At 49.2% G+C, this 14,613-nt stretch overlaps 1 protein-coding gene across 1 annotated transcript in view; it reads left to right on the top strand.

Annotated features, from left to right (window-relative positions):
- GRIK4 (glutamate ionotropic receptor kainate type subunit 4) overlaps positions 1-14,613 on the top strand; it is a 448,264-nt gene that overhangs the window by 423,842 nt on the left and 9,809 nt on the right. Inside the window, 2 exon segments of the mRNA XM_067751346.1 lie at positions 602-827; positions 4,823-4,951. Of these exon segments, the coding sequence (XP_067607447.1) occupies positions 602-827; positions 4,823-4,951 (355 nt within the window).

The raw sequence follows: 14,613 nt of genomic DNA on the forward strand, positions 1-14,613 counted from the left end.
TTTTCTGTTTCCCATGCAAGTCTCAGGGGTACTGGCACAGGGACCAGTGAAGACATCATGCAGACACAGGGTTTGGCTAGACCCCCAGAATTCTCTCAGTCTTGTTATTATTTGTAAACTAGAAGCCAACATTGGATATGTGATTGACGGATTAGTTTAGGGTTGATAGAGAAGATCCGGCACTGCTCCTTCAGATGACGTCTCTTAAAAGTCCAGAATGAACCTGAGTTTGCTGCCTCTGTGCTGAAGGACAGTAGAGGACGCAGCCAGAATTTCCATTCTCACTTTGGTCAGAACATGGAGGTTGGCAATGGAAGATGGGTGGATGAAGCAGAACCAATGATCGAAGCAGTAGGCAGAGTTTACACACCTTCAGACCCTGTTCCTTCTTTGTCTTTGTAAAAGGTATCAAAGGCACAACGCTCTCCTCCTGCCATTCAGCAGTGACGTTGTGAGATGAAAGGGAACAGGTTCTTGAGTATAAGGAAGGGACTGGGGAGCAGAAGGGCCAGAATTTTAGGGGCCACTTGGATGCCCTCCCTTTCCAGGCCGCCATCTCCTTTCTCTTTCCTCAACCTGCTTCCTTGCGTTCTTTTCCCAGAATTCCCGCTATCAGACCTACCAGCGCATGTGGAATTACATGTACTCCAAGCAGCCGAGTGTGTTCGTGAAGAGCACGGAGGAGGGGATCGCCAGGGTGTTGAATTCCAACTACGCCTTCCTTCTGGAATCCACCATGAATGAGTACTATCGGCAGCGCAACTGCAACCTCACTCAGATTGGGGGCCTGCTGGACACCAAGGGCTATGGGATTGGCATGCCAGTCGGTATGCAGGAGAGGAACAGCCTCTTCGGGTAGCTCCACCCAGGCAGGCTCAGGGTAGCTCAAACCATCGAATGCAGCCTTGAAGTCAACAGCCCCTGTTTCTAGAACCAGGTTCACAGTGACTTGAGATGGGCATTCTTAAGGTTTTTAAAAAAAGCCAATCCACGTCCTTCCAAGTCATCAGGGATTAGTACCCAGTCCTTAATTATGGAAGGGCTAATTGATTAGTTATTAATAGATTAATTATTAAAGGGCACATGGATGCCCTTGGTGTATTGCACACCACACAGCTGGCTTGTGAGATCTGAGTTCCCCAACAAGGGATTGAACCCAGGCCCTGGGCAGTGAGAGCATCGAGTCCTGCCCTTTGGCCATTTCTCTGATGTCTGACATCTCTACTAGCAGTGGAAAGGAGATGGAAGAGATGGTAGGACTCAAGTGAATTAATTTTGTTATTAGTGTCCCTGCTGACAGGTTTACTGTGAAAGGGGACTGATGTGATTGGAGGAGGTGGCTTTCACATCATCTGTGGATCTCACTGGTCCGTCTGCTCTGGGTCAGAGCAGGTAGCTGAGAGTGGGCAGGAAAGCTCTGGCATTCACCTTGCTGACTGTGCCGTCAGTTTGTTATAGGAAGGTAGAGATGCTTGGCTTCCAGAAGGGTATCCCAGCTGTGCCTTGTAATGAATGTCCCTGCTTTAGGCCTTCCCCTGCTGATGGTTCCTCTATCAGAAGGTGAGGGGGAGCACGTGTGTGACTCTGTGACTGTGGTGGAGGTCTGGAAATGTCCCCCAGTGTTTCAGACATGTACCCTTCCCACACACACCATGGAGAGCCACATTGTATAGGGCTGTCCTTTTCCAAGTCTGTCCTCACGCAAGGTTGTCCTGAAACCAAGCAGCCGGGGAAGAAGCAGGAATGGAGGAAATCATCTCATGTGGGGAAGTTGGTACACAGGATATGCACCTTTGTTGGTATGTTACACACCACTTCTCTCCCTTTTGATTTTTCGAAGTGTAGTTGATTTACAAAGTTGTGTTAGTTTCAGGTGTAAGTTAGTTTCAGGAAAGTGTTTCAGGTATATATCTATTCTTTTTCAGATTCTTTTCCCTTACAGGTTATTACAAAATATTGAGTATAGTCCCCTGTGCTAGACAGTAGGTCTTTGTTGGTTGTCTATTGTATATATAGTAGTGTCACACCCCTTCTCTTGATCGGTACCTCACTCAGAGCTCTATAAATTATAGGCCTCCCTTATACCTGTGTCATGTGAAGGGCATGGGATGGAGTCAGGCAGATCTGGGAATGCACCCTGCTTCCTGGCTGTGGGGCCTTGGATAGGTTAGTTAACCTCTCAGAGTCTCAATGATCGCATTTTTAAATTCAGGTTTCTAATATGTACCTCAGAGGGTTGTTACAAAGGTTAAACTGAATAATCTGGCCTCACCACAGTGTTTCATCACACTTAGCCTGTTAGGGGGAACACTGGTGCCCTCCCCACATTTTCCAATGTTCCCTCTGTTATTTGATAAAAGCAGGTGACTTCTTCAAGACTGATCAGAAACCAAACCCATGAATATAGGCAATAATATGGTTCACGCTTGAACTCTACCATTTCTGACCCTAGTAGTTCTGTAAACCGGAAGCCTCACTCAGGGCACCTGCATACCCTCCACTTAGCATCATATTTCATTGATTTCATTAATAATACAGATTATGGGCCCCTTTGAGACATTTACTGGTTGACGGTGTGTTTCAAGATGGTGGAGGGAAGCACAAAATGAACCTAAGGTGCACCTGGAAATACTCTAGCAATTTAATCAATTAATACTCTAGCAATTTAATCAATTTAACTGAACTGTCAAGTGCTTCAAAAGTTTTCATGGCACAAACCTGTAGAGTTGGCATAAAGCAGACTGACTCTAGAAATTCTCATCAGTAACCAAGGAAAAGGGGAGGCAAATGCATTGGTTCTGTGTCTGAGGTGATGCTGTTTCCATATGTGTTATCTTAGTCTTATCCCACTTGCAGGGGAGATGTGGTTCTTCCCATTCTAGAGGAGAGAACTGAGATTCAGAGCTGATAAGTTACTTGTCCAAGGTCACAGAATAAGTGGAGAGAAAAGCTGTGCTTGAGCCTAGGGGGCCTATCTCCAAATCCAGCATTTCACCTCTCAGACCGTGTTGCCAAACGGGTCCACCAGCTCGACAGGACAGGATAGATGGGGAAGGTGAGCTATGGGTTAGCCCAGGTTCTTAGATCAGGCTGGGGAGAGCATTGCATAGTCGACTGATGGGACAGAATTTAGGTCCAGGAAAGATGAGCATGTGTGTCCTTCTTAAGTGGAAAGTAAGGGTGTAACTATGGAATAAGCAGTGTGGTTAGACCCAGGAAGATGACGAGAAACAGAACAAGGAATGAGATGGAAAATTAGTCGGCTAGTTTAGGAGCTAAGTGGGCAAATATGGAGTAAGCAGAATAATCCTTTCATGGGGCCCTTGGTGTGCTATTGAGATTGGGTTGAAGATGCCTCGAAAACTGCTTGAAATGCCTTGTTGGCTGGATACTTGTCTCTAAACCTGGAATAGTCATTAGTCTCACCACCTAACACCATCTGTTAGGTCCAGTAGCCATTCACTTCAAATGTGTGTTAAGCACCTGCTATATAATATATGAGGTGCTGTTGGCATTCACCCAGATCACATTCAGCGCTGCAGGCCTGGGGTTTGAATGCCCAAGGGTAGTTGCATCTGTAGCAGGGAAGGTTCTATCTGTGGAGTCATGGGCTGTTAGAGTGCTAAGAGATCTGGGAGCTGACCTAGTTCCTTACCTGTCAAAGTGCAGCCCATGGCCCAGCGGCAGGGCACCGCCTTGGAACTTGTGAGAAATGCAAAATCTCAGCCCCCACCCCCAGACCCACTGAATTAGAGGCTGCAGGTCGACAAGATCCCGGGGGGATTCCTGTGTGCATGAAGGTTTGAGAGCAGGAATCTATTTGTTCCAGCTTTTGCCTGTATCCTGCAACAAAGCCCTTTTCCCTGGGGCTTCTGTCCACATCAGGCCTTTACAGAGCTTGGACAGGAAAACTGAGCAGCTTAGTTCATTTCCAGCCTCCTGGCAGCTTTTCCTTAATGATTTTTCTTAATAATTTCAGGCCTTAGCCTGTGCTGGGGCATCGAGCTTTCCACGGTTTCACTTAAGCCTGTTTTTGTGATTAAACCTACATTCCAGAACCAAAGCTCCTTGACCATACCCCATACGAAAAATTTAAAAAGAATTGCACTCAACAGAGCCTTCTGTCTGAGGAGGGGGAGAGGAGCGATGTAAACGGAGTAGTGGACGGGGCCAGGGGTTCTGGGGCACCCAGCAGGCAGCTGTGCGGGAAAGGGGGTGCCCCAGACCGATTCTCCACACAGACGGAAGAGAGGAAGCTTCCACCTCGCTCTGGGTGGCCCTTTTCTCATCGGTGGCCGCTCCGGGTAAACAGTTGTCGGGTGTAATGTAGTGAGAGTTACAAATGGCAGAGAAACTAATTTCAATAAAGTAGAAAATAGGCAACTGATTGCGAGGTTTGTGTCACAGAAGATTTCCCTCCTCGGCCTCCCAGGGGCAGGCGGACCGGGAGCTTTGCAACCAGCTTCCCGCGTGCTGGTGGGGAGGTGGGTTCACCCAGGTAGAAAGTGTTGGCGCCTGGGTGGGGAGGTGGGCGGCACAGCTGCCCGGAAGGCTGTCACTTGACCCATGCTGGGGTCTTGGCCGTGGGCTGGGCGTGCCGGTCAGCGTGGAGAGAAGGAAAGTAGAAACGCCTGGTGCCCTGCATGGCGCGGAGAGTCCTCAGTCTGAGCCAGTAGAGAGCCGTGCTCCTGCGGGGGGACCCCTGTCCCTCCCCTCCTATGTTACGTGGGCAGGGTGGCAGGGAGGTTTGCCGGGGAGGGAGCAGAGAGATGCAGACGGGGGCGCTCACGTCCTGTGTTCCGGGCTCTCCTGTGACCCACAGGCTCCGTCTTCCGGGACGAGTTTGATCTGGCCATTCTCCAGTTGCAGGAGAACAACCGTCTGGAAATTCTGAAGCGCAAGTGGTGGGAAGGGGGCAAGTGCCCCAAGGAGGAAGACCACAGAGCCAAAGGTAAGGGTGGCCAGGGCCTCCCCTCCTGCCTGGAGGACCAGAGCTGCTCGTGTGGCGTCCAAATTCCAAGTAACGCCAGGTTGAGAACAAGCCTCGGAAGGAGCTGAAGGCTGGACTGGGACTGGCTGGGCTCATCCCTGTCCCAGAGTCTTGGGCTTACTGTGCGGCATCCACTCCCGCCCGCTCCCGAGTCCTAGAGATGCCACCCCTGCCATGCTTCCCGAGTCCAGCCACTTCTGCGCCAGCACCACCTCTTCCCATGGCCCAGGCCACCAGCACCCCACAGTCATACGATTACAACAGCCTGGGCTCCTTTTCCCATGCTGGCGCCTCTGCACTGTTCTCTCCACCAGAAGCCAGGGTGATTCTTTTTGTAAGACGCACGTAAGGTTGCAGCCTTGGCCTGTGCAAACCTTCCAATGGCTTCCCGTCTCACTCAGAATCAAATCCGAGCTTTCTGTGACCTCCCGACCCTTCCTGATCTGTTTCCCCCTTTTCTTCCTGTTCCCCAAGCCTCCCAGCCCCCTCCCACCTCGGGGTCTGCACACTGTTCCCTCAGAAGGTCCCTCAGAGAGGCCTTCCCTCCCCACGCCACACATCTCTCCCCTTCCCTTGGGCTCTGCTTTTCAGAGCTTATCACTACCTGATAGTATAGTTTCTATTCATTTGTTTACTTTCTGCCTTTTCGACTAGAATGTAAGTTCCACGAGGGTAGGGTTTGTCTTCCTTACAGGGCTGTCCACAGGGCCTGGCACATGGATATTTTATTGAATGAATGATAAATACGGCTGGATAGAAAGCAGTCCCTGACTGACGTGTAGTTGAAGAGTGTCGAGGGTCCCTGAACACCCAGCATTTTCTATAGGGGGAACATATCCAGGATAGTCTCGGGTTACATCTGTTGTAGATCTGTGAATGCCTGTTAGTTATTTTTAGAATGCCCTTTCATTTTCAAAGTGTCCTGGCTTGGGCAATAAATCATATGGTCACCCCAGTAATCTACTGCAGCCTTGCTAAAATATGCCGCAAATTTACCTATGCACACTCGGCCCTGGGGAGGCAGCTGGGGAGTGAAATGAATGATGCTACTGCTTCCCTCTCTGCTCAGCGTGAGTGATTATCCGGGATGAGACAGTAAGGGAATGACTTTGTGTTTCTAAGGGTCTCCCTGTGCCTCTTGATCCTTTGAGGAGAGGGCTCAGGAATGTGAACCTACAGGGACAAGCCCTTTGTCGTTTGGAGGAAATGCTGCCCCTTCCTTTGCAGGAACGGTGGGAAGCCACACCATTCTTGGCTGTCCACTCCCCAAAGGTCAAAGGTGGAGGAGACTGACTCTGTTTGTTCAGAGAAAAAAAGAAATGGGGGAGGTACAGAGAAAAGTATCAGAAAACTTTCGTGGATTTGAAAGAATGCACTAGATTTTGAAGATGCCCAGGGCCAGTATAGGAAAGGAAACGGGGAGCGGGACATTGCAGGCAAGAAGCACCTTGAGGGAGGATGCAGAGGCAGAAATCGGTGCAGCGGGCAGGGCTGTGAGTGGGGACCGCAGGTGGTGTGGGTGTGAGAAGAAGGATTCCCATGGGGAGATCTGGGCTGCCTAGACGGTTCGAAACCGGGAAGGTGTGGATGGCAGGATGTGCCTCCACTGCCCCCTCCCCAGAAAAAGACTCATGGATTGAAAGCAGTCTGAATCTGACTGGGCCCGAAAAGTCCAAGTAAAGCGAGATTGTTGGTAAGATAATATATGTCCGTGTTTTTCTGTGGGAACAATGAACTTCAGAGTGGCGGGAAGGAGCGCCATCTTACCAAGGAGTTGGAGGGAAACAGTAGTAGCTTTTGATCTGGAGTAATTTAAAATTTAGGGTTGGCCGAAAAGTTCGTTTGGGTTGTTCCATAACATCTTACGGAAAAACCTGAACGAACCCAATAGAAACAGAGAGGTGGACCTGGGACCCAGAGTGAAACAGGAGAAATGTCCAGGTTTCTGTTGCCCTAGAAGCCCCTGGTCGCCCTCCAGCTGCCCCTCCCCACAGTGGGTCGGGTGCCTTCCGTGATTTTGGACGGAGCCCTCAACACACTACGTTACAACTCTTGGTTTCCTCTGCCCGGGTGATGGCACCTTAGATGTGGACCCGTCTCACCCGCTTCTGTGTCCCTGGCCTCCCTACAGAGCCTGGCACATAGTAGGGGCTCTGTGGGATGTGTGATTAAAGCCACTGACAGGTAGCTGTCAAAAGCCACCAATTACTGTCCTCCTGGGCCACGCTAAGGTGGCAAATGAAACTGTGCTATGATGCTTTCGCGAGTAACCTTCACGCTCACAGCTCTCTACTCCTTTGGGTTGTTCCTGCCTCTGAACAGCTGACTGAACATATGCGGGGATGCAGGGATGCTGTAGATGCGGGAGGCCAGCGCGAAACAGGGGGTGGGCAAGAGCAAGGGCTCAGAGGGGTGCAGGGAACCCACCGGCCCCCCACCGGCCCCCCGCTGCCAGCTCTGTCTGCTCCGGGCCTCCCGCCTCTTTTCCTTACCACTAGTTGTGGATCTCCTGGCTTTCCTTTCTTTTATAAACCTGACCCTATTTGATCTCTTTGAGCCTGTTTCCCCTCGAGACTCACTACTGAGTTGATCCCAACTGTCCAGTTTCCCCTTTCATCCTTGACTCCTAAGCCCAGCCACAGGCCCTTCCCCTTTGTGCCCTTATTTCTTTGTGTTTATTTTCACCGCTAATCTATAGAGAAACAGTTGGAGGGCAGCAGATTGACAAGGATGGGGAAGACGACACAGGAGCTGGGACCTTACAGTTTTCACTCAGGGACCTCAATTTAGATTGTCTCTCTCTCCCATTAGAGATTTCACCCGAAGTCCAATGGGCTCCCCCGCGCCCCACTCTAAGAATGGGTCTCACATATTTCCCTCCTGCCCGCCTATTTGTTCTGCTGACAGCCACTAGGCTGGTTCTCTCCCCTGAGGCAGTGTAGACAGGGTTCAAGGTCACAGGCACTGGGTCAAATGGACTCCACTCCATAAATGGCCTCGTTATATCCACTGTGAAGCATCTTTAAGCCTCCGTTTCCTCCTCTGGAGAATAGAACTAGAAATAATAATGCCACCTCCCTGGGCTATTGTGAAGACTGAACTAGATAAACCATGTTAAACGCTCAGCAAAGTGCTGGTGCAAAGGAAATGAGAACCGATTTTATTATAAAATCTAGGCCTAAAGAAGAAATTGAGGTCTGAATAGTACCCACAGCCACGAGTGTGCCGTCCACTCCAGGTTCCTCAAGGCTACATAGCTTTTCTAAGATGAACACTCAGGGCATTGGTTTGTCCGTTGATAGTTGTCCCCCATGGACTATGAAAATCTCAAGTGCAGGGTCTGTGTCTTATTTATTTTTCTATCCCAGTGACCAGCATATTATCTGACATTTCATCCGTATTTGATGAAAGGATGAACAAGTAATGAATGAATGGGCAATCATCTCAAGAACATCCAGACTGGTCCTACTTTTTAAGTCTTTTTCCCCCCCAAACAGGAGCCCTGACACCCCATGTAGACCACTGTGTATCAGGCACTGTGCTGGGCTCTGAGAGTATGAAAAACAATGAGACATGGCCCTGCCCTCAAGAGGTTTAAAGAGAGGCACAGATTATCACTATAATGGTTGCACTGTAGGAATGCTTTCATAGAGCTGGACAGAAAGTGTTATGAAGCCCAGAGAACAAAGTGATTAATTCTGCACAATAGTCGGGGAAGGTTTACAGAGACATTGGGCCATGATGCATTCATTAGGAGTCACAGCTTTAGGAAGGTTGTGGAACAGAGTTGTCACACTCAGAAATTGGTTTGGATAAGTAGGATGAGGTTGGAGTTAAGAGGGCATTGAAAACAAGGTCAAGGCATGTGGACAGCAAACCAGTATGTCCCAAACTTTCCCAGGAAAAGAATTAATAGCAGAGGACCCTGAGTATGCATGTTTGGGGATCTGGGGACAGAGTCTAAAGCAGCCCAGCATGTTTGGAATTTCCTCTTCTGTTTTGTCCTAAAAACACATGTGAATTTTGCATCTGACAGTGTAATAGGGGCATGTTTATGTAATAGAAAAATGCTTTTCACTCCTAGACTCTAAGTAAAATCAGTGTCCCAGGAAGATGCCCTGTACACACCCCAGAGCTTTGCATATGCCTTGGCACACTAACAGCACAGTGGACCGAGTTGGAGACATTGGTGGAAGACCTCAAAGGTTCTGGAGTGAGATGTGGCCTCAGGAAAGCAGGTGCCGTGGATGGAATTCTGAGCTGTCGGTGGCATTCATGGTCCCAGGGCACAGTCATTGCCTCGGGAAGAACGGAGTCCAGTTATTGGCTTTAAGTTCCAAAAGAAGTTGTTCCAACTCAGCAGAGACTATGTTCTTAGAGGTCACGGTTTTTGATTTGCTAAAGAAGTATCACTATTTTGGAATACAGAAGGCCAGTACCTGAAGGAAGCTTTGCATAAAGCTAACACTAGAAGTTCAAAGAGCCAGGCCACCCAGTCTGCGAACCAGATAAAAAGATGCAGACCAGGAAAGGATATGTTAGAATGTGGCAGGTCCCTGAGAAGGAGCCTTGTGCCCTGCTGGGAGGGAGAGAGTGCCAGAGAGAACTCCTAGATTCGTTGGGGATACCAAGAGGTAAAGAGATTTTTGCTTACTTCTGGAGTTTGGCATGCCCCATAAATACGTGTCACGCCACGGTGGAGTGGGTGCGTGAGAGATGGCACATGGGGACCCAGGGCAGAGAGGTCCCAGGGACAGATCTGCATTTTCTGGGGCCCCAGACAAGGATATTGGAATTCTAAGAGGAATCTGGCATTAGGATGGGACATCTAACCCCACCCCCATGACACATAATCTCCTTCCCAGCCCCAGACCTGAAATACATCCGGGAGTGAAGGGGGAACAGAGAAAACACCGTATTTAACTGAATGTAAATCTGAAATTTAAAGTTTTTTTTTTTTTTTGCGGTACGCGGGCCTCCCACTGTTGCGGCCTCTCCCATTGCGGAGCACAGGCTCCGGACGCGCAGGCTCAGCAGCCATGGCTCACGGGCCCAGCCGCTCCGCAGCATGTGGGATCTTCCCAGACCGGGGCACGAACCCACGTCCCCTGCATCGGCAGGCGGACTCTCAACCACTGCGCCACCAGGGAAGCCCCTGAAATTTAAACATAAAGAAATCGCTACATTTTTGGCAATCAGGTGGAAACGGGAGTTTGAGGTAGATGTTAGGTACCTTTATAGGAAAATTAAGCTGTTGTTTTTGCAGAGTGGTTGGCTTGGGATATTCTTCCCCATTCTACAGAATTTTAGGAAGACTGGTCTGACAGCAGAGCTCAGGATGGATGGAGAGGAGACACAGGGAAAGCAGGCTCCCAGCGAAGATGGAAAGGACTGATCAGGAGGCTTCGTTCCACTCTGCACTGGGGGACCGAATGTTCCCTGGCACGGAGAAGGGAACTGAGCAGATGAAGAGGGAAGATAAACAGCGGAAGACATCCTGCCCAGGTCCCACGTGCTTCGGAAAATGCTAGGGTTCTACCAACCAGCCGATGTTAACTTGCCTTCATGCGGTCGTCCTTGGGAATGAGAGGGGGAGCTGTATTAATAAGTGGTGATGTCCAAGAGGGGTCTGTCTGGGAGATACTGTGCAAATCACCGTAAGACCCAGGGCTTCGGCTCCCAGCCCAGCCGCAGCAGCTAGTGCCAGTTTAATGCAGTGGCCCCATTTCTGCCATGGCTGAGACCCAAACAGACATTACTCAGAGAGACTAAAAGGCTTCCTGGCTGAATGAAAGTCCATGTGACCTCCCCCAAGCCAGGCCAGAAGCACTAGCCTGGAAGGAACAGAGCCACTGCTTGGTCTCCCTGTGACAAATTAGCCATCGAACTTCCGGAATAAAACTCACTGCTCGAGAGACACCCCCTGTCCTGTGGCAGAAGAACAGGGACCAGTCTGGCCTGAAAGATCTCTTCCTTTAAGTCTTTCATGGTGGCCAGGAATGGAGCCGCTGGACCATGTTCTTTCTTGTGTCTCAAATTGAACAAAGGGCAGTCCTTTTCATTTGCTTTCCAAAGCAGCTTCCAGGGGATCTTTCTTTTCGTGGTTGGGATCAGTTGGCTTCCATGTGTGCCTAAAGAAAGGAGGAGGAGATGGAGAAGACAGAGAGGGATGGAGGTGAAGGGAACTGTGAGGGCGGTCCTGTTCTCAAGAGATCTCTGAAACTGAGAGTGACATCAATTGCAATGTACCAGACAATGTGCAGTGCCTCACGTAATCCTTTTCTACTTCATTATCCTATTAAAATGTGAGAAATTTCAAAGGAAAGGATCTGCCGCTACTCCACTTCTAACCCAGTATTACAGCTCCGGTATCACTGCCAAATTCCAGAGAAGAATCCTAACATTGGGATGATGCCACCATCTGAGTCTTTTTGTCAGGTCTTACTTGGCTCTGGTGAGAACCTCAACATTACCCCTTGGCTTCATCTCCCCGTTTCTTTCCCTGCCTATAGCTCAGTGACCAGCTACCTGCATACACAGCTAAAAAACGCAATGGCAGATCATGTGGAAGACTGGAGAATTACAAAAAGAAGCAGGCTTCATTCCAAGCTGTTTCATTTTCTTCTGCCTTGTCTTTTCAAAAACACTTATTTTATTTATTTTCTCACTCAACTCCTATAAAAAGAAATATCGCTAGCCACTCACAGAGGCCAGCATCCCAATTCAAGGGGATTGGATTACCGAAGGCTTTGCAGAACAATTACCAGACAAAAAGGTAGTCGGTGAATTCCAAGGAAATTAAATACTTTTATCTTGAAAAACACAAGCTCACAATCAGGCTTCAAAGGAACATAAATACACCACCAGGCTGTGAAAATCAGGGTCCCCTTTCAAGGATGGAAAAGAGGCCGGTGGCATTGACTCACAAAATCCTTAGAGAGCAGGAAGTTTGCTGTCTGGCACGGCGGGAATGAAAGTGTAAGACATCTTAGCAAGAGCGGGGGCGAGTGATGAGGGGGGTTGGGGGAATCGCGGGGACGTTTTCCTTTCTCTTTCTTCCCTGGGGGCTCAGCTCTATTATCCTGGTTCTCTGGTTTCTCTGGAGAGGGCCAAGACTGGAAACCTGAATATGGGAGTTTAGATAGTGTCTCGAAGTGATGCTTGCCGAGGAAGCCTCTTCCTAATCAAATCAGATTGACTCTGCTAAGAGACGGGGAAACTCCGGGGGAGGGGGTGCCAGAAAGCGCGATCGGGAACAGAGGTGAACCATGGCCCAGTGTGTCTGCGTCAAAGGAGGTCAGCAGTTACAAAGACCACAGCCCCACTGTGTCTGGAAAGTGAGCCAAGATTAAGTCAATGGACCATCGATTCAGACATTTGCTGTAATGTTCCCAAGGAGAGAAGGGGATTTTATAAGTGGAACTAATAGCCCGTACATAGGTCTCACTTCCCCAGTCACTGGGGGTGAGGGTGGCGTGGTCCTAGGAATGAACTCAGTCACAAGGAGCCAGGTGGAGGTCTGTTATCACGCCCCTTGCAGCATGAGGGACCATGGGGGCCCCGAGTTCTGGGGAGAAGTGATATGGGGGTAGGGATACGGGCTCAGGCTCTGGCTTCCATCTGGACCTGGTACTTCCCCTCGCCAGCCTGGGCAAGTTCGCTGACTCCAGTACCTTGGTTTCCTGGTCAGGAACGTGGAGGTAAGGGTAGTGCCAATTTCACAGGGCAACTGTTAGGATTGAATTAAAATGTTTAGCCTGGTAACCTGGCTCATATTAAACATTCATAAAGGTCAGCTTTATTTTTATAAATATTAGCTGGGCAGAGTCAGATTTATCTAGATTTCACATCTGAGCTCTGAAGACTTTGGGCAAATTCTTGAAGTTCTCTGAATTTCCATTTCTTTAATTGTAAAATGCCAACCGTGGACTTTCTTTATAATATTTTTAATAATTGAATGAGGTAGAGAATTTTTTTTTAAATGAGGTGCTTGAGCTCATATTTTGATAAGTTGTAAAGTACCTCTCCCATAACTTGTGTTTTGATAAATTGCAATGTTTATCAGATGCCTCTACCATCCCTCTTCTATTCTGCGTTCCTTCCTCTACCCTTCTGCCATCACCGTCTCCAGAATCTGCTAGGTCTAGTCAACAGATGTCACGGTCAATGCAAGAAGAAATGGCAAACTTAGTATTTCACAGTCCTCAGCAGTGCGAACATGATGATTCGCTCCATATTTTCTGGGAAGGTCGTACGGGTCGGCTCACGTATGGGCACGTGAAGTTGCTGTTTACAACAAATAAGTCCATGGAGATGGGCCCCCTTAATGTATTTGCATGGATGTAGGTGAATGTAGCTCTGCATTAGGAAGTGCTGGAAAGTCAAAATGGTCAAAGAATCCATGTTTTTGTCAAATATGTTCAATGTGGAAGATTGCCCCAAGCTTCAGCACCTAGCGTAGTGCTCAGCTCATGGGAGCTTTCTTGAGAAAGATGTGTTGACCAAAGTCAAAGACTAAATACACTGTCCCTTGACGGGATTGTGGTATAATGGTCTCTCCTCCCTCTGCACCTGCTCTGTGGCTCCTGTGACTCTGCCTCTTTGCTTCCCAGGCTCCCATTCAGAATGAGCTTTCCTGCATCGCAGTTACAAATTTCCACAGTGCCATCTGGAGATATGAATGGGTTTTAAGGGCTGGGACATAAGCGCACCTGAATCCAAGAAGCGATTATTTGCCAGTCAGAACGGAAGACAGAGCAGGTGGGTGGGTGGGTGGAGATTCAAATCTACTCAGATTCTCCCTTCCAGGTGGCCATTCTAGTTCTAGAGACAATGTTCTTCATTTGCATTTGTCAACTATCATTTGTATTTGTGGGCAATCTGTGAGTGACACACCACAGTTGGTCTTCAATCAACCAGGAGTTTGTGGGGAGAGTTTGATTCCATTTCGGTTAATACAGTCTTATGGCCAAGGCCTAGCTGAGGCTCAGAGACTCAAGTGTCAGGAGAAAATCTCAGTTTCAATGCCATCTGTCTGGATGGCTTCTGTGAGGTCCCGTCTGAAGAAGGGAAGGGGGAGTGATGAGATGACTCCCCTGCAGGTGTGGAGGGCCTTGGGGTCAGCCTGGAGGGAGTCCACATGACAGGCTCCTCTGAGTGAGGGCTCTGAGCTGGGGAAGGCATTTGACTTCTAGGAGAATGACTAACGACAGCGTTAACGGAACTGCTGCTGCCTCCTAACTCCGCTTCCCGCTCCCCGCTCCATCTGTTTCTCAACTCCGACTCTGCCAGCAATCTATTCTTGCTTCCACTTTCCAATAAGTTCCTAAAGGCACCAATGGTATACAAGCCCCGCTCCTAAGAGGAGGGGGCCACTCAGCCAGGAGTCAGCACGCTGGAGCCAACACCCGTGATTAACATGCTGGCCCTGAAACGCGAGAAGCTGGGAAAGAGAGGCTGTGGGGTGTTTCAGTGACTCATGGTTTCTACCAGCATCCTGTTCAAACCTGAGCTCCTCAAAGAAGCTTTCCCTGATCTGATCAAGATTATCCCAGCACAGATCACCTGTCCATTTATAACCCTATCCCATCCCCCCACGCCTGCCCGCGACCGCGTGTGGTCAA

Source organism: Pseudorca crassidens, chromosome 9 (assembly GCF_039906515.1).
Source record: "Pseudorca crassidens isolate mPseCra1 chromosome 9, mPseCra1.hap1, whole genome shotgun sequence".
In the NCBI taxonomy this organism is placed as follows: domain Eukaryota; kingdom Metazoa; phylum Chordata; class Mammalia; order Artiodactyla; family Delphinidae; genus Pseudorca; species Pseudorca crassidens.